Source organism: Acomys minous (genome assembly GCF_964271855.1).
Source record: "Acomys minous genome assembly, chromosome: 9".
Lineage (NCBI taxonomy): Eukaryota > Metazoa > Chordata > Mammalia > Rodentia > Muridae > Acomys > Acomys minous.
The window spans coordinates 119,059,281-119,086,319 of NC_140490.1; the positions used below are offsets into that span (position 1 = coordinate 119,059,281).

The window sequence follows — 27,039 nt, forward strand, 5'->3', positions numbered from 1 at the left end:
ACCGTTTTTTAAGAGGATAAAATATTAATATGCAACTCTTCCTTAGAGAATGTTAGCAAGTGACTGCAAAAAAAGCGTGTGGTGACAGTTCCCTGCTGCCACCTTACCATCCACATCTCTCAGTCTTACCGTGTCGTCCAGGCCGTCTATGTGCAGAACTACTGTTTTGGCGCGTTTGTTTGTTGTTCCCAGGAAAAACTGAGCTTTCCTTCTACGTGAATTCATTTCACTAAAACTGTCACCATCAGCCATATTGGAAGATTGAAGAATGTCATAGATTTCTGAGGCCAGAAGCTTTGTTTCTCCTGGAGTTGTGGTCCTTGAAAAGAAACCCGTAAATAAAAGGTCACTTTGACTAGTTCTATAATTGTACTTCCCAGCTTTGGTGAGTTTTGGTTCCTTCATCCTGATACCTTGTTCAATTAAAAAGAAACACCAGTGAGTCTTAGAACACCCAATAACGGAAAATAAGCTGCAGCTCAGATGGCAGAGTGCTTGTCTAACGCACAGAGCTCCACACTCAATTCCGTATCACAGAAACAGGGTGCGGTGATACCCGCCTGTCATAACCACTCAGGAGGCAAAGGCAGGATCAGAAGTTCAAGGTTCTCCTTGGCTACACAAGTTTGAGACCAGACTACCAGCAAGACTCTGCTTTAATCAATGAAAAGGAAAAGTACAAGAATCAATAACATAGGGAACACTCAGCCTGCACAGTCCCCTGCAACTCTGTCCACAGTCCAGGCTAACACTCTCTACCTGCCTGTAGTTGGAATGACAACGCCCCCCCACCCCCCACCTCCCCACGGACTGGAAGGGGCAGCACAGCTACGCTGGAGGAAGTGTGTCACTAGGCAGGACGGTTAGGTATGGATGGAGTGCTCAAGCCAGGCCCAGCATCTCTTTGTTGATGCTGATGCAGAACTCTCCGCTCCTTCTCCAGCACCATGTCTGCCTATCACCACCATGCTTGCTGCCGTGATGAACTGTGAGGCAGCCCTAATGAAATGCTTTCCTTTATAAGACTTACTACGGTCAGGGTGTCTCTTCACAGCAACAGAAACCCTAACTAAGACACTTACAATGAGCCACCATGCCTGGCTAGGCTGTAACAATTGTCCCCTAATTTCGATTAAAACATGATTCACTGCGATTCATAATCCATCCTAGCATGGCATAAAAGTAAATTTACTTAAAATCATTAAATAGAAAACCAAGTAACAAGATCAGGTTACCAGGTCCAGGTTTCTCTGGACCACTACTCCCACTTGCTCAAATCATCTTTCTTCTATTGATTCAGATAGCTTAAGTTATTTTTAAAGTTCAATGGTAGAGGCAGAGAGCTGCAATGCAGGTATTTTGCAATGTTTTAAAAAATCCAATGGAAAAAAAATTTTTTAAATCCAATGAGATGAAAACTGCTGGCAAGCATATTAACAATGCCACTTAAAGAACTATTAACAGGGCAGGGAAGACAACTCAGTAGGGAAAGTATGTGGCACGCAAGAGTAAATAGATTTGGACCCCCAGCACCCACAGAAATGCCAGGTAGCATGGTAGTCGGCCTGTACGTAACACTAAGCAAGCCGACTGACTAGGCCAACTAGACTAGCTGTATCAACAGTGCATTCAGATAAAGATGCTTCTGAGGCTTATTCTGATGAACAGAGCTGACTTTTCCCAACCTTGAAAGGAAAGCTAGAACAAAAAATAAGTAAGTAAATAAAAAATCAACACTTGAGAAATCTGAAAAGGAACCTTCACATAAACTGCCTTGTCTGTCCGTCTTATCTATTCATCAGTCATTACATCTCCACTACTAACACGGCTGTGGGGTCAAATCAGAACAGGTATGCAATAAATATTTTATTACTAGTGGAACAATCAATCACCATACTGTTCTAAAAATGTATACTTTATTCAAATTAAAGAAAAAATAAATCACTTTCAGAAACCATGCAGACACGCTGCTTGGACACCCTTTAAAAAAAGCCTTATGGAGGGGGTAGTGGCGGAGGGGGGGAGATGGCTCAGCAATTAAAAGGGCTTACTCAGGCTGTCCCGACCTCTACAACCAGGCATATACCTGTGCTAGACAGGCAGGCAGGCAGGGAGGGAGGGAGGGAGGAAGGGAGGGAGAGAGGGAGAGAGGGAGGGAGGGAGGGAGGGAGGGAGGGAGGGAGGGAGGATGGATGGATGGATGTAAAATCAGATAAGTGAACTATATAAAGGACTTGCTCTTCTGCTACAGTCATGGTACCACATACAGCAGCTTTGGAACCATCACATGTCCAAGGGCAGCCCCTGGTAAGACCTGTCATTTCTGTTCAGTGTAGGACGGCTCTAACATTCTTTGCTTGCAGCTGTTTACTGAGATGGCTATCAGGCCTACACTGTATCAGAGACTCTGCCCGTCTGCTTCCTTTCTTGTCAAATGTGTGCTAGATCTAGAGACTTTCTCTGCCCAGCCTGCTCCACCCTTCTTTAGCCTGTGACCTTATTCCACAACATTTCTGCCCTATCTTAGATCTTCTTCCCTGACCTGTCACAATGTCATCAGTTTCTCTTAGTAACTTCATAGTGGTCGCCCCACTTTACTGACTTATCTTTTCCATATACACACACTTTACTACATCGTTGAGCCAACAAGGGTAAGAAATTACAGGCTAAATGTATGTTACCTAAACTTACTCTAAAACTTTAAAGTTCAAATATAAAATATATTTTAAATTGTCAACATTATTTTGGTATTTTTAAATATTTTATTACTTTTGTGTGTACGGATGTTTTGCCTGCATATGCATATGTACTACATGCACACGGTGCCCACAGGGGCCAAAACCAGGGGCAGTTTAGGTCCCCTAAAACTGGCATTTTGGATATTTGTAAGTGATCACGTGGGTGGAAGGAAGCAAACCTGGGTGCTCAGGAAGAGCAAGTAGCCAGGTGCAGAGACAGCACAGCGGTTAAGAGCACCAACTATTCTTCCAGAGGACTCTGGTTCAAATCCCAGCTCCCACATGGCGGCTCATGCCTGTCTATAAGTCCATGATCAGACATGCTCATGACGAGCATGTGGGCAAAAACCAGTGCACATGAAATAAAAATAAAAGAAGTGGTTTTTGCTGGGGGGTGGTAAATGCCTTTAATCTCTGCACTTGGGAAGCAAAGGCAGGCAGATCTCTGTGAGTTTGAGGCCAGTCTGGTCTGCAGAAAGAGTTCCAGAACATCTAGCACTACACAGAGAAACCCTGTTTCAAAAAACCAAAAAGAAAAAAAAAAAAGATATACATACATACATACATACATACATACATACATACATACATGAGTAACTGGGAATATGGCTCAGCTGAGAGAATGCTTGAGTAGCATGCATAAACCCGAGTCCCATCCCCTGCACCATGGGAAGAAAATGACAAATTACTAAAAGCCAAGGATACCCAGCTGTCTTGAAATGTGAACAAAAACCTTTGTTGCCCTGTTTCTGCCACATCAGCTGCAAATGTCCTAGGATTTGAAAGATTTATTGTTATCCCAAAATGATAGGATTGATGTCAATATTTTAAATAAAATATTTCCAAGGACTGTTAATACCCATGTTTATCAATAAAAACAAAACTAACAGCCAGACATAGTAGCATACACTTTTAATCCTAGCTCTCAGGAAGCAGGGACAGGCAGATATCTATTTTCAAGCCAACCTGGTCTACATATCTAGTTCTAAGACAGTTAGGGCTACACAAAAAACTAATATTCACTAGCAGGATATTTTGGACATAAAACCTACATAAGCCTATCTTTTGTTAGAGGTAAAATTTCTAAATAATATTTGAAACTTAAGAAAGAAGATTAAAGGCGTCATCAGTGAGCTCCCACAGCCCACCTCCTGTGCCTCAGGCCGCGGCCTCCCGCACTCACTTCTGCACGACGTTCTGCAAGCTCAGCATCATGCCCAGCTCTCCTTTCATCTTTTCCCTGTTCGCACGACACTCGGCCAAGTATCGGAGCGCCTGCAGCAGAAACAGTGGTCAGTGCACACATCCAGGCTGCTCCAAAAGGGCCACTTATAACTCATTGCAAGAGGAAAAAGAAAACAAGTGTTTTTATTTTCAGTGTCAACTTATTTGAAGTCTGCTTTAAATGTGATGTTCAGAATACCCTCCAAGGAGCTGTGGTAACTCAATGTGCCCTGTGAATTTAACACTGTGACTTTATCTGCAAGGTCAGGGTTAGGTAACACCTAGGGACACCACTTTATTTATCATTTCATTTTACAAGGAATTACATTCCACTTATCAATCTCAAAAAGCAGTTCCAATCGGCATCATTTTTCTAGATGCTTTTTACACATTAATTAAAATAAACTGCTGGGGACAAAGCATACAGTGAACTTTATAAAATGAACTGCCTCCTGTTTTACTACATACTACAACTTTCAAATGTGTTTTAAATAGAAAACAGACAAATCAAAACAACAACAAACCCAGGCAGAGTGGCTTGCACCTGCAACCTCACCACAAGGCGGGCGGAGGCAGGAGGCTAGCCGTCACTGCACAGTAAGTTTCAGGACAGCGTGTGCTACAGGAAACCCTGTCTCAAAACACCAAAATAAATAATTAAAGAAGGTCACAGTTCTCTATGCATTAAGCTAACTTTTTCAAGAACTTTTTCTCTCCCAATAAACATTTACAGTGTTTCCGTCCCAGGCAACTTCTTCGGGGCCGCTGGCGTCCCCTCACATCCCCAGCACTGCTGTCATGCAGACCGCACTGTCATCATTCACAGCCACCTCAGCCTACTTGCCCTTCAGACTTCTGCCTTTCAAGTAAAAAGTGACAGGTCTTTATAAAAATGTGTCAGCCTCAGAGACCAGCCTGCCACCCACATGGCCCCCCCGCAGACACCAGTATGATGGCAAGTGTGTGTGATGGAGAGACGAGAACGCAGATGGGTTTCAGCACCATGAAGAGAGGTGTAACTGAAGACATCAAGGTAGCGAGGAGCAGCCTGATGTGAGTACCTAACCTATCACCTGGGCCACGGTGAGGTCCTGGTCTGTGCTGCCACTGACGACCATATCTGGGTCCCTGGCCCTGCAGGGGTCTGTGTCAATGTCTGTAGCCAATTTTACCACCAAAGCCCTTATAGATGCCCCCGATCTGGGCTGCTGCCTGGGTCTATATTGATGTCCAAGGACTGTTGAGTAGAACTGGCCCCACCCCTCACTGGCTGCAGTACTCTGGAGAGCTGGCCATGCACCTCTCCCGAGCAGCACAGCAGAGCTGGCCCTGATATCGGGGACACATGGGTGGCCTAGCCCTGAGGGTGTGAAAGGGAGAGCTGGCCCAGCCCCTTGCTAACTGCAGCACTTGGGTGAGCTAGCCCAGGCAGGAGAGCTGGCCCAGCCCCTTGCTAACTGCAGCACTTGGGTGAGCTAGCCTAGGCAGGAGAGCTGGCCCAGCCCCTTGCTAACTGCAGCACTAGGGTGAGCTAGCCTAGGCAGGAGAGCTGGCCCAGCCCCTTGCTAACTGCAGCACTTGGGTGAGCTAGCCTAGGCAGGAGAGCTGGCAAGCTGGCATACTCATCTACCACCCAGGCCCAGACGCAGAGCTTTGAGCTGGCCCACCCCAACGTCTACCCCATCTACGAACTGCTGGAGCACAGGAAGGGGCTGGCCCTGCAGATCCAGAGTGCAGCATCCATGACAGAGAACAACATGAGGATGTCCGACAGGAGTCCAGTGAGGATCCATTGATAGCATCCAAGAAGCCAAAGGCCCCAAACCAGAGCAATGATTCATTGCAATGAACATTTGCAAGTAAAGATATTTGTGCAAAAGGGTGTACTATGTGACACATGGTGACACACCACAGCCTCCATGGCAAGATTTTGTTTGTTTTCCTTCTTTTTATTATTTTTGTTTGTTGTTTTCTTTTGGGGGCAGAAGGTTTTAAGAGTGGAGGGCAGATATGAAGGGACAGGTGGATGAGTGGAATTGGCGTGTATGATGTGAAATTCACAAAAAGTCAATAAAGATTTTTAAGTGTCAGCTATAAGCCAGGCAGTGATGGTGCATGCCTGTAATCCCAGCACTCGGGAGGCAAAGGCTCTTTATCCATTCTTCTACTGAGGGACACTTAGGCTGTTTCCATGTTCTGGCTATTATGAATAAGGCTGCTATGAACATGGTTGAGCAAATGTCCTTGTTGTGTGCTGGTACATCTTCTGGGTATATTCCAAGGAGTGGAATAGCTGGGTCTTGAGAAAGCCCTAGTCCCAGTTTTCTGATTCCCAAAGTGGTTATACAAGTTTGAATTCCCACCAACAATAAAGGAGTGTTCCACTTTCTCCACATCCTCGCCAGCATGTGGTATCGCTTGAATTTTTGATCTTAGCCATTCTGATGGGTGTAAGATGGAATCTCAAGAGTCGTTTTGATTTGTATTTCTCTGATGACTAAAGACGTTGAGCATTTCTTTAAGTGTTTCTCAGCCTAGTTTTTAATTATCTTAATAAAATTCTACACAAATGACTTCTTAAAAAGTAGTATCCTCATTTTTGTCATAGAGTTAATAATACCACCACAGCCGGGCATTTTTATTTTGCTTTAACAGAGCACTAACTGGCCTATAAGTCACTACCACATTTATGCCTGCCTCTCTACCTTTTAAGTGCCAGGATTAAAGGTTTGTGCCACTACACATGAGAGCATTAATCACCACACATGAAACCACTGAGTTTTTAAATTTAATTTTTACATTATTTATGTTGTGCCCATACACCTGTAACCCAATGACTGGCAGGCACAAGACCACTTGCAGAAGATGGTTCTCTCTTCCAACATGTGGGTCCAGACACCAAGTCAGGCTTGGTCACAAGCACTTTTACCCACCACTAAGCCATCTTACTGGCCATAATGATCTTACATTTTTTGTTTTTTTTTTACACATGTGGCTATTTTGCTTATATATATGTCTGTGTACTACAACCTATGGTCCCATGAAAGAGCATCCTGAGCTCCTAACTGCTGAGTCACCTCACTGGCCTTCACAGTGACTTTTTAATGTCATCTGGTGTATGCTGCACATTCACTTCCAGCCACTTAAAAAATTGCTCATGATAGATTTGCTTAAATCAGGATATAAGTCAGGTGTACAAATAACATTTGACTGATAGATCCCTCAAAATTTATAAGGTTACTACCATCATTTCACTTTCTTCTACAGCTGCCTTTCTTTTTTATATCAATTACTATTGAAGGGACCACATTTATGTCACCCAGAAATCCTCCCATTTTGGATCTGCCAGAGGGTCTTGTTCTTTAGCATGTTTCTCTAGCCTCCATGTTTCCCATGATTCCTGCTCAAGTGTTAGCTTTGATCCTGCATACCTCTCTTTCCCACCTGCCCTCCTTCACGTGCGTCATGTCATCATCTGGTGAATGGATACGCACAGGCTACGCACACTACGCAGGGTGGGGGGGCAGTGGGAGAGGTAATGAGGTGGTGTGGTGGGTGCGCACGCCTGCAGTCAAGATGAATGAGCCCAGGAGCTGGCCGAGCAGCCCGACCAACACAACAACATCCCACGTCAAAAAGAAAGCAAACAATAGATCGTGCTAACTGAAAACAGCAAACAGCAAAACATTTTATATCTGCGTTATACTGTTACCAAAGAACAAAATCAACATGTTGCTATTTGTGTTAAAGAACTACATGAATGCTTTTTTCTGGCATATGAAAGTAAGTTTCCATATTTTATACTCAAAAATACAGAAGGCATAATCTAATATCTTTTAGTCTTTTACCATGTTATCAAAGGTCTTTGAAAATTAAAACACCAAAACTCAAAGCATTAAAAAGCAACTTACCAGCAAAGCTGAGTGAACGACAGGGGGGTTGGGATGGTCCATAAATAAAATAAGGCCAGGCAGGCATCCCTGATCCTGGACGATGGCCCTTCTGTTCAATGGATCTGCTGCTAGGTCCCGCAGCTGGTTAACTACCGACAGGGCGTCAGGCTCTTCATTCATAGTACAGGAGGATGAATTCATCTTCTATGACATGCGCATGAATAAAATCCTCTTAAATTCTGCAAAACCAAAATAAAAAGAAGAAGAAAGGATGACAAAATTAATTCTAGTCTACCAAGGTAACTCCACTTGCTAATTTACTTGCTTACTGAGATAGGGTCTCCCACAGTGCAGACTAGCCTCAGATTGTCGCTGTCTGTCGCTGTCGCTGAGCTGTCCTCATAGTCCTGATCCAGCTGCCTCTACTTCTCAAAAACTAGGAGTATAAGTAAGTGTGCACCAACTATGCCCAGCTATGGTGCTTTTAAAGTAGCTGCACTGTAATATCTTTAGAAAGAAGCAGATGAATCTAAATCACACACACGAAAATAAGAACTGGCAATTCCAGAGCTTGTGAAAAATAAAATGAGCATAAGCTGAAGGAAGAAACAGGGTTATTTACATATGCAAGAGAGCATATGTCAACCTCAATACCCCAATAAACCCCACTGAGAAATACATATTTTAACACTAAGGTTCTAATAAGCCAAGTCTTTACCGTACAGGCCTGTAACCTTTGCTCCCCTTGTCAAACTGTAGCACGGCCAGGATTTTTCCCCTTAGAACATTTCCAGGCCTAAAACAAGTGCCTCAAGGAAAAGTAGTGAGCTGACAGCTTGGGTTTTTCTTACTCATCTGGGAGGAGGGGGCTGGGGAGGGACGCAGAGCAAACTGTATCTACAAAAGATAAAACCTCCTGGGGAAAAGGAGAGCCCCACAGGAGGCCCTTGCCAAGCACTGTGGCACGCCTGTGATCCAAGGTGCCCTGGAGACTGAGGCAGGATGATCTCGAATTCAAGTTGTATAGCTGAATGGTAGAGCTCTGCCTAGCACACCTGACTTAGTTCCTGAGTTCAATGACAAGGAAAGGAAAGAAAAATAAAAAGAGAAAAAAAAAAAAAGAGCGGGGAGGGGGCTCTCTGCAGGAAGCCAAGGGCCTAGTTTGTGTGCTTATCTGTGCCTCAACCAAGCGGTCTGGGGGATCATGGTGAAACTGAACTGAACATAAGCTCACAAACCCACCTCTGTGTAAGCCATCTTCTAATGCCTAACAGAAAAGCCAGAGGAAGAAAGAATGGAATTTGAGGTGATACAGATAGTGAAACAATCACAGGAAAGTTAAATATTTGTTTCAAGTCATCAGGGTACTAAGTATAGAACTGGAGTGAAATCTTATTTACCAGTCTTTTCTGTTTCTCAGCAGTCTTTCTACTTCCCAAAACCCTCCTTTTAAATTCAGCATATCTTTTCTCCATAGGAGCAACTGGCGTAACTGGGTTTGGCAGGTCATCCCTATAACTTCAACATAACAGGCTATGGTAAGGCAGGAGGACCATGAATTCATGAGTTCAAGGCCTAGGGTTACAATGTGTCTCTGCCTTGAAGAAATAGAGCTTTTGAGAAAACCTGACATATAAAGGACATATAAGGCCAAAGAAATAAACATTAAGAAGTACTTTTTGTAGAGCCAGGATTGGTGGCACATGCCTTTAATCACAGCTTTCAGGAGGCAGAGGCAGGCAGATCTCTGTGAGTTCAAGGCCAACCTAGTCTACAAAGTGAGTTCAGGACAGGCAGGGCTGTTACACAGAGAAACCCTGTCACAAAAAACCCAAAAAATGGAAAGAAGGAAGGAAGGAAGGAAGGAAGCAAGGAAGCAAGGAAGAAAGAAAGGAAGAACGGACTTTCTGTGAATGCAAAAATTTAAGATCATTAACTTCAACGAACCCAGACTTTGTATTATATGCCTTATTCCAAAGAGCACACAGATGTTAACAAGCATAAACGGTCCTCATGGAGTAAAGGGAGAGAGTATTTCCTATCCCAGGCCTCCGGTCAGCCTGGCTGCAGCATGACCCTGACTCACAGAAAGGGGCTTCCTAACACTAGCACCAGGTGTGTGGGTCATCATGAGAACACCGACCAGGCATCTATTATCTTCAGATCTATTATCCTCAGTATTTCGAAAGATGTGTCTCCCAAGTTCTTTATGTGTTCAATGTAGGAAGTCTCCCAGTCACATCAGACCTAGGTTTGGCCACTTAGAAACTGCCTTGAGGGACTGGAGAGATGGCTTAGCAGTTAAGAGTGCTTCCTGCTCTTAAAGAGGACCTGAGTTCCCAGCACCCACATCAGGGGGCTCACAACAGTATGGAATCTCAGCTCCAGGGCACCCAATGCTTCATCTGATCTATCAGGGCACCCACATACTGGTGGCACACCCTCACACAGACACACACATACATGCACATGAATAAAATCTTTTTTAAAAAGCTGTAATTTCGGGAAACCCCTTACATTCTGTATCAGTGCCCACATCTGTAAAGTAAGATTGACAACACAAGCTACAAAACAGTGTAATATATCAATGAAATGACAGTGCATACAGACAAAGAGCTTAGTCCATGCCTACCACATAGTGGGTTCAATATATAGTTCTTGCTTATATGATAAAAAAGAAAAATGGTAAGATCATCCAATAAATAGTGTTAGAGTAACTACCTAGCAATTATAAACCAGTAATGGGGGCTAGAAAGATAGCTCAGAGGTTAAGACCACTGTCCGCTCTTCCAGAGGTCCTGAGTGCAATTCCCAGCAACCACATGGTGGCTCACAACCATCTGTAGTGTGATCTGATGCCCTCTTTGGGTGTGCAGGTGTATGTGCAAGCACAGCACTGTATACATAATAAGTTAATATTAAAACCAGTAATGGTCTTTAACTCATACCATATTGAGAATAAAAAATACATATAAGGTACATTAATACTTTGTTTGGTTTTGTTTTTCAAGACAAAGTCTCTCTGTGTAACCCTGGCTGTCCTGGAACTTGCTCTATAAACCAAGCTGGCCTCAAACTCAGAGAACCACCTACCTCTGCCTCCTGAGTGCTAGAATTAAAGGCATGGCCACCTCCACTCAGCTAATACATTAATATTTTTAATCTCCAAGAAAATTCAAAGAACTCAAAGAAAAGAAGACTTTACAACAACATAGCATATTATCAAATAATTACCTTAAAATCGAAGTATTATGGTGACTTTTGCTATTCTAAAAGTCAGGATAAAAGAAGACTGCAGCCGGGTGTGGTGGCGCACATCTTTAATCCCAGCACTTGGGAGGCAGAGGCAGGCGGATCGCTGTGAGTTCGAGGCCAACCTGGTCTACAAAGTGAGTCCAGGACAGCCAAGGATGACAGAGAAACCCTGTCTCGAAAAAGAAAGAAAGAAAGAAAGAAAGAAAGAAAGAAAGAAAAAAGAAGAAGAAGAAGAAGAAGAAGAAGAAGACGACAACTGCACTGAATACATGGATGAGACTACCATGTTTAGGATTTGTGGTCACTTAGGTCCCTCTATCAGAATCTGAATACTCCTGCTTATAAATATTAGTTTACACACAGGTTTTATGCTGTCTATGGCATAAGTCTCAACAAACCTATAGGAAAAGCAAAATACTCAGCTATGCATGGTGGCTCATGCTTGTAATCCCTGCACTTGGAGTTAAGAGGCAGTAGGGAACAGTGCAAAGTCATCCTGATATATAGTAAGTTTCAGGTCAGCCTTTGCTACATGAGATCCTGTGTCAAAAAGCAAAAACAAAAACATGCACCAGTAAGATGGCTCAGTAGATAAAGACACTTGCTGCCAAGCCTGATAACTAAGTTCCATGTCTGGAACCCAAACAGTAGACAAACTTGTCCTCTGACTTCCACCCTTGGTACACTGTGGCATGTGTGCACAATATATACATAACCTACACACAGTAAAATTAATGCATGTTAACACACACACACACTTGGGCCACCAAAAAACCAGACACTACAACAGGGGCTTTTTCACAGAGCCCAGACCTTGAGACTGTAAAATTCTGTTTTCATCGGTCATCCTTGGATAACTACTTAATGGATATTATCCCTTAAATATTATATATAATCTTGCTGCTCCTTTGAGATGGCCTGCAGTCCAAAATATCTTAAAACTTGCAATCTTCTAACCCTACTGATAAGGGCTCAAACGAGGGCCTGCCTCGGAAGAGTCAGGAACATCGGGCAGCGACAGAAACCCAACAACCAAAGCAGGCAGAGCTGTGGTCAAGCGACACAGCAACCACAGCTTCTAAACAAGGGAAGAAAAGCAGGCAGAGCTCACATTACAGATTTTATCCAAAACTGCAGGGCAGATACTCAATGTCAAAAGTTCATTTTATTTTAATATCTTGACGGCATCAGGTGACAGACACCTCTTTCTAACTCTGTGACCTGGATCTTAAATAATCAATGTTTCAGCAGACTTATGAGTTCACATAACAAACTTTTACTTTATCTTAATTTTATTTTTGAGACAATGTCTCACTGTACAGCCTCAACTTGAAGGAAGCCTCTTGCTAAAGGTCTCCAAGTGCTGAGATTACATGATTACATGACCATGCCTATCAAAATAGATGGTTTTAAAATAAGAGTGGAGTTAGGAAGATGGAAACAGGATGGGGGCTCTCTCTCTCTCTCTCTAAAAAGGGAAACAGGAGGTGGGGGAAGGGACACACACTCTTCTGTTTCTGAGGGACAGGAGGACAGGGGTCCACCACTGCCTGGCTCAGAAGGCAGAACTTATGCGATGAAGAGATGGCTGAGTAGTTAAGAGCACAAACTGGTCCTGCAGACGACTCAAGTTCCGCTCTGAACATCTAGGTTTGTAGCTCACACCCACCTGTAACACCAGGTCTAAGGGATTTGCTACCCTCTTCTGGCTTCCACGGCTACTTGCACTCATATATAATTAAAAATGAATTTTTTAAAATTAGAACTTGAAGCCCAATTTACGTACTGAATATACTTTGTAGTTTTGTGTTCAATATCAAGTTAACTCAAATTGTTTGGTGGAAATATTTACCTTCACAGGCTGGAAAAACCGTTATAAGTGATTATTGCAGGATTCACTCCACACTTTCCCTATTCCGAATTTTGCAGATCTCACACAGAGGAATGGAAAGGAATGAGAGCAACATATAATGACACATCTGTATGAAGATGACATCAGGAAATCATTACTTTGTACACTAATGTAAAACATTTCTTCATTTGTATCACAGTAAAAAAATAATTTTAGGGCTGGAGAGATGGGTCAACTGATAAAGTGTCTGCTGTACAAGCAAGAAAACTTAGTTTGTTTTTCTAACACCAATGTAGATGCTGGGTGCAGTGTGCATGTTTGTGATCCTAGCTGGAGAGGGAGAGGCAGGTGGATTCCTGGAGGCTCAGTGACAGAGCCTGTCTCAAAAGGTAAAGTGAAGCGAGACTGAGGAAGACACCTAATGTTGACCTACGGCCTCCACCTATGTTCACAGACATGCACATGCACCCTAATGCACAGAGGCAGAGGCGGTGGGGCGCAGCGCGAGCAGGGGAGAGGACTCAGTGGGCAAAGTGCTCACTGAGCAAGCACAAGGACCTGCATTTGAATCCCAAGAACCAGTGTAAAACGAGAGAACAAAAGAGAAAAACCAAACCAGAACACAACAAAGAACCCAAGGGCAGTGGCACACAGCTAGCAATTCCAGTGCTGGAACTGAAGAGGCAGGTGCAGCCCTGGAACCAGCTTAGCCCCTTAGGTCCAGCCAAACACTCTGCCTCAAAAAATAAGGGGTAAGAGATGGAAGAAGACACTCAAATTTGACCTCCAACCTCCACAGGCATTCAGACACAGACACACAGACACAAATGCACACACACCCAAACTAGTACAGAGCACACACAAAAAGGGACAATAATTTTAAATAATCTGAAATGCTGACCTGAGCAAACCTATAGTAGTTAATGAGCCATATTGAAGGTTATTAAAACAAACAACAAATCTCCGCTTTCTGTAATGAACACCGCATTAGCTCAAGTACAAATGTTTGGTCATTTGTTTGTTGGTTGTATTTCCATCAAAAGCACTAAGGTCAAGAAGTGTAGACCTGGACAGCCTCAATCGGTTCAAGTGCCTTGGCCCTATCCTAAACATCCTAAGTATTTTAGGAGGGAAAATCTGAGATCTATGCACATCAAATGATTTCTGGTGCAAACTGGAGCCTGAAACTTTATACTGGTGTATAAAGGAACACCTGGGGACAAAGCGCTGCAAGTGGGGCTGGAGAGCTGACGGGCAGGTAGCAACACTGGCTGCTCTTCCAGAAAAACCAAGGTTCAATTCCCAGCACCTAGAAAGCAGCTCCAGTTCCAGGCACGCACTTGGTGTACAGGCGTAAACGCAAGCAGAGCACTCAATCACAGAAAATAACAAGAAAACGCTGAAACTAACTAAAGCTCTGCAAGACACTGTAATTATTAAGAATTGGGATACATGAATCCAGCAGTTTGTTTGAACTTTCTTATCAAATAACCAAATGAATAAACCGGAAAAACTGGGATCAGTAGCAACTCTACCCCTTCTTTCCAAAGAGACTACCTGGAGGGTCTTCATGACAAATGGAAGAAAACTGGGGTGCTGGGGGCTTACATAGGGGGGCTAGACTACAGCAAACTGTGTACCTAAACAGAAGGTTCTTTCAAACTGACTTAACTGGCAGCAGTAAATTAACATTTCTTGTGTTTTAGTTTGCTCTTTCACTTCTAAAGCCAGCTACTGATGTTTTTTTCAAGACAATTTTGAAACAGTGAATACAGATGTCTATTTTAAGATTTGGGGCTGCTAAGTCAAAATGGTCAAAAAAGTATTTTTTTTTTCCTGAAAAGGAAAAATTCAGTCTTGCAAATAGCAAAACTCTGGCGGGGCGGCGGGGGGGGGGGGTACTCCTTTCTGTATCTAAATCTTACTAAAGCGCAAGTGCATAGACTGTATGCCTTACTTTTTCTTCTCCTTACTTAGCTCTGGCTGATCTATGTAGCCGAGATTGCCCTGAAATTAACAGGGCACTGCCACTGCCACCACCACCCCACCACCTCACTCCCACCAAATGCCGGGATTAAAGGTATACACTATCACGACCCAGCCTTATTTTCTCTACCTTGTTCTATCTGGACAAACACAACCATCCTCAAATTTTAATGACCACTGCGATCACCTAAGGGATCTTGTTAAAAAGCAAGTTCAAGCTCAGTAGGTGAGACGGGGGTCTGGGAATCTGAGAAATCCGACAAGCTTCCATCCAGATGAGGACTATGCTGCTGTCACGATAGTCCTGGGAGCACGGAGTTAAGAGGCACGTGAGACTTCAGTGTTGGGGCAAAAGTCAGAAAGGCTTTTCTGTTCTTTATGCCAAGAATCACCACTTAATTCAAAGACGTGTTTAGCTCTCACGTGCTAACAGCTGCGGCGGATACACAGCCTACGTCCTTAACAAGTAAGTGGGGCAGAAAAGCAACCACTACCACAACCACCAAACACGGAGGTCCGATTTGGGTTCTCCTTGCTATTAATTGTAACTCTTCGGGAACTGAGTTGCCTCTTCCAAACGCCAGTTTCTTCACCTAACAGTCTTGAGCGGGAATCAGGGTGAAAGAAAGTAAGAAGACAGGAGAGTAAAATTTCTGGCAATTACTAAGCAAGCACAGAACAACTAACCCAGCGGGGACTTCGACTGCAAGCGCTGGGGAGACAGCACCACGCAAGGCGCCGCTAGCTGCACCCCACCACCTGTGGACACGGGTTCCTCTTGAATAAAGGGCCTGCGCGCCGAGACTCGCGGGGTGTACGGGATTCGCAGAGCAAACGCAAAGAGGCGGGCAGGCTGGTCAGCGCAGGCGGGGAGGGCAGCTGGCGTCCGGAGCCTGCCGAGTGGTCCCGCGGGATGCTGGCGGGAGGCGGGAGCAGCGGCGGACGGCGGCAGCCCCCCGCCCCGGCCCCAGGCCCGCCCCGGCCCACGTACCCTCCGGAGCTCCCGGCCTCCGGGGCCTGCCGCAGCATCAGAGCCGCACCCACGACGGCGGAGCACGGGCGGCGACCCCGAGCCGTGGGCCTGACTCAAAGAGCCACAGGGAACAGGCGCTGGCGGCGGAGGCTCCGCAGGCTCCGCGGTGACCCTGTCACCTCTGCTGGCTTTATCGTCCCATTGGCTGAGCATGAATCCAACGTGAGGAAGGACAGCCAATCAGAGGAAGGGATGCTTCCGAACCGCGTCTCTCATTGGTGAACTAGGCAGGACCTATGAGGAGCCAGAACACTGAATTGGACCCAAGGGCTCGCCGTCCGCAGAATGCTAAACAGATTTGCTCCATTCCGGCTCCGGGACTACAATTCCCAGGATTCCCGCGGCAGGAAAGGCTTCTGATTCTGAACTTCAAATAGACTGCTCCGTCTTTAATAAGTCTTCCAGGTCTAATAAAACAACCTTGCAATCCTTCATCCGCGTCTGTGAGTCTTTACCCAGAATCTTCAAGACGTTTCCTTGTAGTTTTGTTTTTGTTTTTATTTTACTCTGAACGTCGGCATCCTGGCGTCCTTGGAGTTCGCTCATTCCCTTGTTAGTGTAGATTTCTAGCAAAGTGCTTTTACTGTGTTGCCTGAAGTGACTTCACATTGGGAAGAGTTTGTAAGAGAATTCTGTTCAGAGAAGTTTCTCAAGTTCATCATGAGGTTTTGTTAATTCTGCTTTCTATTAAAGACATACTTGTTTCGTTGATAAGTGTTCACTGAGAGGTTGCTTTAGGTAGGTTTTATTTCTCGAATTGTCATCCAAATCCCGAAGATTAATCTGAAAATAATGCACCCATCACACTGTCTTATGTTTAAAAAAATAAGATGCCAGGCAACAGAGGCTTATTATATGAGCATGAGGAGAGAGGGAAAGAGGGAAGGTGGTACCCCAGAGAGACAGAGACAGAGGAAGAGAGGAGGGGGGAGAAATGAGAAAGGGGGTGAGAGAGAGGAATTTGTCCTTTGGTATACTGGGCTGGGACATGCTCTCATGGCAGGTAGGCAGTGACATCACAGGTAGGCAAACTGAAGCAGAATCCTAACACTCCTCCTATTCCTATAATTTAAAAAATGAGCGTTGGATTGTTTTTATGTAAGGTAAGTTAAAATATGTAAATGTAGGTAAGGGGGGGTAGGCAATAGCAACAAAATGTCCAGATTATATAGTGAAGGGAAAGGGAAAGCTCTGTCCTAAAGTTCAGGGTAGAGGGCAGGGCATGCCAGCCATGTCCTGCAGCAGATAGGGACCAGAGAACCTGGAGCTGTTTGTCCCGAGTCTGGCGCACCCCATCTCAGCCTTTTGTAAATGGATAAGGAATTAAGTAATCAATGTCTTTTACTGCTTCCTGCTGACAGTAGGGCAGTGATAGGGGGTTTAAAAGGCTGAAGTGTTGGCCAAGTCCCAGAAGAACAGGCTGTTGCATTTGCTGTCCAGGGTCTGAGAACATCTGCAGCTGGGAGGGCAATGCAGGTCCTGCTTCCTCGATCTGTGAGGTTAGACTAGAGCACTTGTGGGCAGCTGCTTCGACGGTGTCCTGGATGTGGGCAGTCTGGCAGGACACTGGAACATATATGTGGGCAGAAGACAAAGTTAGTAGGTTAGGGAAAAATTTCCCTTTAGGTGTACATTTGAAAGTCTTGGAAAAGCAAAGAGAAAAGGCTAGAAAATAAGGAAAGAGACGATGTTTGGAAATTTTTGGGAGAGCAAAGAAAAGTTTGAACATGGGGAACTTCCTTCCATATTACCCAATTGCTGGCAATAATAAAAAAGGTTTAGTTTTGGATCTGTCCAAGTTCGGTTGCAGAGGTATGTAAGTTTAGCATCCCTTAATGTGGGCATAGGGATTTGAATTTCTCCAGAAGGCATCCCAGAGGAGCCTGGAGAGGTGGCGAATAGACTGTTTCTCATGGGTAGGTGAAGTCAGTAATCCATTAGGGCATCCCTAGAAACGAGTTGTAACTCAAAAAACAGGGACACAGACTTCCCAGTGCCTCGTCAGTGCCAGCCAGCAACCAAAAGAGCACAGCTCTGTGGATAAGCTGGCCCCAGGACACAGCCACCTAGTACATTAGGATTTTTTTGGAGGCCAAGCACAGTTGGGAGCGGGGAGAGGATTGTGTCAGAGTTCTCACCCAGTGTGAATAGTGGGAGCGGGGAGAGGATTGTGTCAGAGTTCTCACCCAGTGTGAATAGTGGGAGCGGGGAGAGGACTGTGTCAGAGTTCTCACCCAGTGTGAATAGTGGGAGCGGGGGGAGGACTGTGTCAGAGTTCTCACCCAGTGTGAATAGTGGGAGCGGGGAGAGGACTGTGTCAGAGTTCTCACCCAGTGTGAATAGTGGGAGCAGGGGGAGGACTGTGTCAGAGTTCTCACCCAGTGTGAGTAGTGGGAGCAGGGGGAGGACTGTGTCAGAGTTCTCACCAGTGTGAGTAGTGGGAGCGGAGGGAGGACTGTGTCAGAGTTCTCACCCAGTGTGAATAGTCCTAGTTGTAGGTCAGCGAGAAGGAGCAGCCACAGTCATGCAGACTGGGGTTGGGTAACTCCACTCCCAGTGAACCAGAGGTGTCTATGGTCTCTCAGACAAAGGGAAGCTTTTACGCCAACTAGGAAGGGGATCAGCTGGTGTTGTGTGCAGAAAGGTGGCAATCAGGTAGTTAAGGAGTTCCAAAACCAGGGAAAGGGGGAGGAGTCGCACCCTCAGAGACCGGTGACAGGTAGGAAACTTAGACGTTGGATTGGCAGTGCTTATCCTGATTCCGTTTGACCTGAGAGGTGGGTTTCTATGGCTTACAAGAATCCTTCTAAGTTCATAAAGCAGAGATAAATTTTAGACACACTAACATCATCATTTTTTGAAATCTGCAGTGAAATACGCATTGTTATACATGTACACATTATAGGAAAAGCAGTAGACATACAGTATAGTACAGGCTTGGGAAAAGAACTCTGTGTTAAAAGCACAAGCACTCTTTGAGGTGAGTTTAGGAAAGACAGGAGCCTTGTAGAACTTTTCTAACATCTTTGGAACAATAACTTGGAGAGGACAGAAATCTCCTATAGAGCAAAAGGGGAAAGGCTCACTTGGGCGTGATTTTCAGCATCAGTATACATCATGAAAGAGGGGCTTCTTCCTTTTATTTTTTAAAAAATATTTATTTATTATGTATACAATATGTGACTGCATGTGTGACTGCCCACCAGATCTCATTATAGATGGCTGTGAGCCACCATGTGGTTGCTGGGAATTGAACTCAGGACCTCTGGAAGAGGAGACAGTACTCTTAACCACTGAGCCATCTCTCCAGCCCGCTTCTTCCTTTTAATCAGAAGACTGAAAGTATATTATTTTAGCACAATGAGAGATATTTTAAGAAAAAGACAAACCCAAAGGAAATTTAAAATCTTGAGCTTGGAACTATGACAGGGGATCATATAGTGGAATTTCTTACCATAGTTAGATTAGTAAATCAGAGCTCCTGTGATGAGTGTCAACACTCTAAACAGTTAATACAATAGCACAGCAACAGGACAGCAGTGGGAAGAAATAAAACATCCTTTTAGACATGTTGACCTTCATAACTTGCATTTACCAATTTGAAACTTTCTTACACCTTCTAGCATTCATAAAACACTTTTTTAGACCTTCTAGCATTAATAATTTGTATGTATCCACCTTAAAATACGTTCTTAGACCTTCTAACACTTGTAAAAATGTCTTTCTGGAAGCTTTAAGATATAGGTGAAATTGTTGTAAGCAATCACTGTTCTTTAGGTAAAAGATTGGTGAGAGGAAGTTTTGTAACAAGATAGACCATATCTAGACCTGACAGGTTAAGTCTGGTCTCCTGCATCTGAAGAGGGCTGTGAAGGTACCTGAAGCCTCCCTTGCTAGCCGTTGGCAATGTGACTGTGTAACCCAAGTGTGAGGTTAAAATACACCTGTAGCAGTAGCCTGGGTTAGGTGAGGCTCCTCAATATAAGAGCCAGCTGTACTCCAACAGGTCAAGTAACTTGAAGGCTGGAACTGTCTATAACTCTTGTGCTGGTTGCCCCTCCAGTGGCTGGGCACAGAGGACAAGCCTGCATGGGAGCATTCTGACATCCATAGGACAATCTGCTAGCAGGCAGGGCTGTGGGGTCGGTGTCCCTTTCTGGCTGCAGCAGCTGTGGGACCAGTGATCCCTTTTTGGCTGCATCTGAAACAAGTCCCTGTCGGAGCTGGCTCAGGCTGGACCTCAGCAGGAGAGGGCATTGCAAACCTCTATTTTCTTGCCTCAGGGCATGGCTAAGGCCACTGGAGCATAGTTTTTGCTGTAGCTGAGCCTGTCAGGAAGGCTGCTCTCCAGTTTTAAAGATTTTAAAGTACTTCTACCAGTTACTGTATCGGGGCTTAGGAACCATCTTCAGCCTTTTAGTTAAGATGGCAGTGACACTGCAGTCTATCTTGAAAATATTTAGATAGACAAATTTTTGTTTATAGTTTGTCTTAATCATTAAAGACTAAGACCTTAGATTTTATCTTTCTTAAGTTGGAATCTTAAAAATATAAACACAGTCCATAAAAGAGCAGAACAGTTTTTGTATGATTAATAACATCATATTTAGAAAATAAGGCTAAATACATTTATAAGACAGTGATTTAAGTTTTACTATCATGAAAAATGACTTTTTATACAACAGAACATTGTAGAAATTTTAAAAACTGTATCAGACCCATTATCCAGGAAACCTGTAGTTGAATCCAGGGTAGCTGGTGACAAGAGGAACAGCATTTATTTAATTGTCTAGGAATTAGTAAAGACATAAGTTAGAAACAAAAACATTTTGGATCAGGGTGAAAACATAGCCTTGAAAATGTGAAAGTCAGAATTAGGTATCCATTGTAAAACACAGAAGCTGTATTTGGAGTTTAATAAGAATTTTAACAGAGTTGGTGAGCATGTTTACATCTGAAAATAAAGATGGTGGTTAGTCATGTGGTTGCCCTTAACAAAGATGGCGACTGCCACATGATTGACGCTAACAAAGATGGCATTTAGTCACCTGGCTACCCTTAAAAGCGGTGCTGAAGGCTCCACCTCCTCTATCCCAAACCAAGGAGGCAACTGCTACACGTTCTGAGCAACCGGTGGTGGACAGATTTGAAAATGTTATCATGCTACTATGATATATAGCTGCTGTAACTGCCCTCACTGGAGCACGGTTGTACAGCAGGCTACTGTGTCCAGGCTGTGCAGTGTTTTAGCAGCCGTGGAAGTGCTGAGGCGGCAGTAGCTGCTGATTCCCTGCTGCCTCCGTCCTGGCTGTGTCTTCCCACCAGCGTGGCAGGAGTTACCCAAACACAGAGGATTCCCCCAGACTCACCCCAAAAATCCCCAGTGCCCAAGGCTGGGGTCCCCGAGCGTGGAAGCCTCAGGATGCTGCTGCGATCAGCTAGCTCTGCAGCAGGCTCCAGCCACAGTGACTGAAGGAATCACCTACGTGCAACCGGAACCTCAGGCTTGCACGCACAGGTGGTGGAGCGTGGCCAGCCCAAAGTCACCCACACATTTCAGTGCAGGCAGGACCAACCAAGAGGCTGTAGCAACTCCAGAATCTGGCCCAAGGCAGAGGGACCCAGAATTGTCATACTCTGTGGTGGGAATTTGCTTATCAACAATAGAAGGTCTGTTAGGGAAAGGGGCGATTTTTATGATGGGGCATATCAGACTGCAGCCAGGTTACTCCGAGTCCAAGCCAGCAGCAGTCCGCTGGTCCACCCCGCAGGACACAGGGCCAGGGAGAGCTGTGAGGTGCCATCTGGGCCCCACCAGGTTTCAGGTGATGGGAGAGTTGAGCAGTGTGAGACAGCCGAGCAGCAGAGGGAAAGATGCATACTTAGAGAAAGGAACTCATAGCAGGCAGAAAACAATGGAACAGCCAGCCCTCTGGCTTTCCTATCTGAGTCACAGCGCCAGTCCTAACACACTGGTGAAGATTTCCTATTTTACAATCTGATTCTGATGCGTTGCTCATATAGTAAAGTTACAGTGATTGTTTGTTGTTACAAGGAACTTGAAAAGGCTTTAATTTGGAAAGAGTATGGAAGAGAATATACCAGACTGTGCCCTGTGCTAGTATCTCCAATACGTTGTACGTGAATTCATAAACCGGACGGCTACGGTGTGATCCTAGCACTAAGCAGGCAAAGGCTGAAGAAGGATAATCCCAAGTTCAAGCCCGTTTTAGGACAACTAGAGCTTCACAGAGAACTTGACTTAAGGGAAAAAAAAAAAGAAAAGAACCCATCACTTGAGTTTCTTTGTGCTCCCTTGCTCCTGATTATCTTATTTTAATAAACCCAACATGATAATAAGAGCAATGTAAAGCTTGGAAGAAAACAATGACAGGTCTCTAATACTATCTGACCTAAGGGCAAAAACAGGTCTGGTGTGCTTTCCTCACAAAAACCACAGCATGGAGTGGTGGTGAGAGAACATTGAGCCTAGACTAAAACTGTGACTGTCGAAAGCAGAAAGAAAAGAGAAAGTAAATATACTAAGTTCAAAGGGCATATCCAGTCAAACATAACCCATCTGGTTGAGTAAATGAGAAATTGCCTAATGTTCTAAGAGAAGAATACTCAGTAATCTAGAAATGTAAGTTTACTAGTTTTGCTAAGGTTAATTTGTATATTAGGAAAAGATATATAGTATTCTCAGAATTAGTAATTAATGATAGGTTTTGTTTTTAAGATTTATTTATTTATTATTATGTATACAGTGATCTGCCTGCATGTACTCCTGCAGGTCAGAAAAGGGCATTACATCACATTATAGACGGTTGTGAGCCACCAAGTGGTTGCTGGGAATTGAACTCAGGACCTCTGGAGGAACAGTCAGTGCACTTAACCTCTGAGCCATCTCTCCAGCCCCTAATAACAGGTTTTTTACATTGTCCATGAAAATATGTTTCACAAAGTCTATATATTGGAAGTTCATCATCTAAAATTGAGTGTATTCACGCTTCTGCCTTTAAAGCTCTAAGGAGTCTAAACTGTCTGCAAAGTGCCATTACCAAGAAAAGATGTCTGGAACTAAAAAGCAAAGGATGCCTTAACAAAAAAATAAAATAGTTAGTGCTTCCTAAACTTCTGTGGGTTGATTACAAGCCTCCGGGAGGTCGTTAACTTTTTAATGAATTCACATTCCTGCTTTAAGAGTGTCTGTGAAGTTGTGCTACCTACCATTATGAGTCATTGCTTGAGCCTTAGATACCTTGCCACAGGACAGGCTGGAACGTACGGTTTCTCAGTCGCTGTGTTGCTTAAGACAGTATTCGGGCCCTGGCAGTTTCGCTTTACAATCGTCTTATGAATGCATATATTGTAGCAGAGACAGTCTTAACTACGGTTCAAAGTGAAGAAAGAGCAACACTTCAAAGAGCACAGAGTCCGGGAGCTCAAAGAGCAGTGGCTTCTAGCACTTTCGGATCAGACAATCCTTTTTCGTTTTTGACATTTCTAATTTTACATGTTTTTATTTTTCTTACCCACCCATTTCTCCTATCTTTCTTTTAGTTAGCATTCTCATTATTGCCCTTTGTTCCCTAAACAAGTTCGCCTCTGCTTTCATGTCATGTAGTAGGCACCTTTTTAAACCCTAATTTACTTGCCGTTCCTTAATGCTTCAGTCTCCCTTTTGACACCCCACTCCCCTCAGCCACAGGTAGGAGTGCAAGAAGGTTAGTGAGGATAGGGAGGGGAGCTCTCTTTAGCTATTTCTGACTGGTTAAAGTCTTTTGGTTCCTTGAGGCAAGTCCAATCTTTGTTTCAGGACATCACCAATTTCTTCTCATCAAACCACATCATCAGCAACCAGGAGCAGCGGTGGGGAGCACAGGCATCCTTCTTTCTCAGAGCCCCATGTCTCTCTCTGGGCTTTGACATTTATTCCTTCTCCAGAGTCCTCAGAATTAAACTATCTGCAGCTGGCAAAGACCACGTCTCGAACAAAGCTATTATCTGCTGTGGATAAACTAAGGCAGTCCCAAATCCCACACTTGGGATTAAAACAAAAACATATTTATTTACATAATGTGACTGAGTTGTTAAAAAAACAAAAACTTCCACTAAATGTCCCCCTTTCTGTTTAAAAAAATGGGTTTTCTCTAACATTGATAAACTATACAATAAGAACAATTGTTAGAATTATCAGGTAAGAATTACATTTACAATGGCCAGACCACTTGTATTTGGTAACCATGGTGAAAGTATTCTGCTATCTGTCCTATGGTGAGTCCAAAGTCCTGTACATGAATAACTTTCTTGTAACTTGCATTTATCAACCTGGAAACATCTTTTTTAAACCTAAGACATTGTATTAGTTCCTAAACAACATAGTTTAATTGTAGTAAGACTGTGACTATCTGGTCTTCAAACCCATCAGAAACTTGAGAAGGAAATAATGCCACCTATGTGGAAAGCTTAGGGCAAGCAGCTTCCAGAACTACAGGGATGACAGAGAGCTGACTGCCTGGACAGTCACCAGAGGTTTCTCTGTGTCATTGGGGCTTCCAGTCTTCAGCCTACAGGCCCAGAGTATCTGAGAGACTTTTCTGTGCAGCAGGAATTTTGAAGAACTGGCCTACTCAGTCTCTGTAAAGTTGGAGAGGCAATTTCCCAGTGTCCTACTTGTCAACAATTTATACAGAGAAAATGTAGGGCTTTTAAAAAAAGTATTATATCTTTGGTTTGTTGCCAAGTGATGGCAATTTTTTTCTTTAAACTTCACTGTTAACATGATGTTTTCATGAAATTTAGAGGCTTCTAACACATTTTCTTTTTTTAAATTATTTTATTTTTTACATGTATAGTTATATTATTACACATATATAAAATATGTATATACCTGTGGCAAGAAGAACCATGACACAATCAAGAATTATATAAATGTTACATTCTTAGTGTTTTGGCTATTTGTATTCGACAGCCTTGAAGAAGACATCTTTCCTATCTTGGTGCATCTAAAATTCTGAATATAAATCAATCTTTATTACATCTTGTCATTATCAACTTAAGACATCTATCTAGACCTAAAAACATCTTAACCCCTAAACAACTAAGTTTCATTGTAAAACTAAGCTACCCGGTCTTCAACTCCCTCAGAGACCTGAGAAGGAGTAATCTTGATTATCTGAGTATGCCAGGAATGCTAACACATTTTCTACTAGTAATTGGTCAATTTCCTCATTTCCTTGTGCCAACAGACCTGGCAAATCCACACGAGACTGAGTATGAGTAATATATAACGGATAGTTTCTACTTCTGGTGGCCTGTTGCAATTGCATAAATAACAAGTTAATTATAATTTATCAGGAATAAATTTGGCAGTTTCCATATGCAAAACAACTTTCTACATATTGAGAGCCAGTAATTATATTAAGAGATCCAGGATAATCTAATAATACCATAAGGATTGCATACAATTCTGACTTTTGAACTGAGGTATTGGACTTTTGATTACCTTGCTTATTTTGTTTGACTTATAACCTGCCGTTTCCATCTTGTCTGCAGCAGTATGGAATGCAGGTGCCTCAAGAATTGGTGTTCCCTTCATAATATGTAGAAGAATCCAATTAGTTCTTTTTGTAAACTGTAAATGTTTGCTTTTAGGATATTTTTTATTAATTTCTCACAAATAATTACTACAAGCTCTTTGCCAACCTTCATTGATTACTCACAATGACATAATCTCAGCATTAGTAAGGAGCAGTACAATTTCAGATGGGTCTCTTCCAGAGAACTGACACAGTCTTATTCTACCTTTTATAATTAATTAAAAAAACATTTCTATGTTTTTTTCCAGCATAGGAGGTCTTCAAATTCATGAGGTTCCATTTGTCAGTTATTAAACTTATTTCCTGAGCAACTGTGATCCTATTCAGAAAGCCCTTGCTTTTGCTCATGTCTTTAAGTCTTTTCCTTACTTTTACCTCTAACAGTTTCAAAGTCTTGGATCTTACATTAAAGTATTTGATCTGTTCAGAGTTGATTTTTGTGTAGTGTGAAAGTATCTAGTTTCATGTCTTTATATGTGAATATACACTTCTAGCACTACCAGTTAAGCAGGCTGACTTTTCCTCTCCAATCTATGTTTTTGGTATCAAAATCACGTGCCTGGAGCTGGAGAGATGGCTCAGAGGTTAAGAGCACTGGCTGCTCCTGCAGAGGTCCTGAGTGCAATTCCCAGCATCCACACGGTGACTCACAACCATCTATAATGTGATCTAGTGCCCTCTTCTGGCCTGCAGGTGTACATGCAGGTAGAGAACTCTATACCTAATAAATCACTCTTTAACAAAATCAGGTGGCTGTAGCTATGTGGGTTTATATCTGGATCATCTGGGCTGCTCAGTTGATCTGGATGTCTGTCTTGTCTTTCGGCAAGACCAGGCTGTTCCTGTTCCTGTTCCTGTTGTTCCATACTATGGCTTGGACTCAGGTCTGATGTTAGCTCTGACATTGTTCTTTTTGCTCAGGATTGCTTTCGTTTTGTGGGGTCTTTTGTAAATTTTAACCTTAGGGTTTTTTTTCTATGACAACCCCCCCTCTCTCTGTCTTGTGTGTGTGTGTGTGTCGTGTACATGCCATGGTATACATGTGGAGGTCAGAGAACAATGTTTAGTCAGTTCTAGCTTTCCACCTTTATATGTCTCGTGGGGGTCAGGTCAGCTGTGTAGTCATCACAACACAACAAGCATGATGATGGGAATTGTACTGCTTTTTGTAAAATAGCCATTTCACAATGTTGATTCTTCCAATCCATGAACACGGTGATGTATGGGTCTTTCTATATCCTAGTGTCTTCTTCAATCTCTTTTTTGAGGATTTTTGGCTGTGAGCCAGCCCCTTTTTTGAGTGCTTTAAAGTTTACATGTTTTCATTGTATAGGTTTTTTGCTTCCATGGTTAGATTCATTCCAAGGTGGTTTCTGTCTGTTTGCTTTATTAAGGCAACTGCGCCTTGAGTTGTTTTCCTGATTTCTTTCTCAGTATGTCAAACAACATTTTTGAG

The 27,039-nt window shown here is 43.4% G+C and overlaps 1 protein-coding gene across 3 annotated transcripts in view; it reads right to left on the reverse strand.

Moving 5' to 3' along the window:
* The window catches only part of ARMC1 (armadillo repeat containing 1), a 29,773-nt gene extending 13,651 nt beyond the window's left edge, over nt 1–16,122 (reverse strand). The window contains exons 1-4 of one of the 3 annotated variants that reach the window (XM_084794647.1): nt 15,940–16,122; nt 7,874–8,094; nt 3,922–4,013; nt 130–319 (exon numbers count right to left, since the gene is read on the reverse strand). In XM_084794647.1, the coding sequence (XP_084650773.1) occupies nt 130–319; nt 3,922–4,013; nt 7,874–8,056 (465 nt within the window). In that variant the 5' untranslated portion in view covers nt 8,057–8,094; nt 15,940–16,122. Of the gene's footprint in view, nt 1–129; nt 320–3,921; nt 4,014–7,873; nt 8,095–12,962; nt 12,983–15,635; nt 15,857–15,939 lie in introns of those variants that run through there. The other 2 variants (XM_084794648.1, XM_084794649.1) reach the window with 2 other exon arrangements.
* Nucleotides 16,123–27,039: the final 10,917 nt, after the last annotated feature.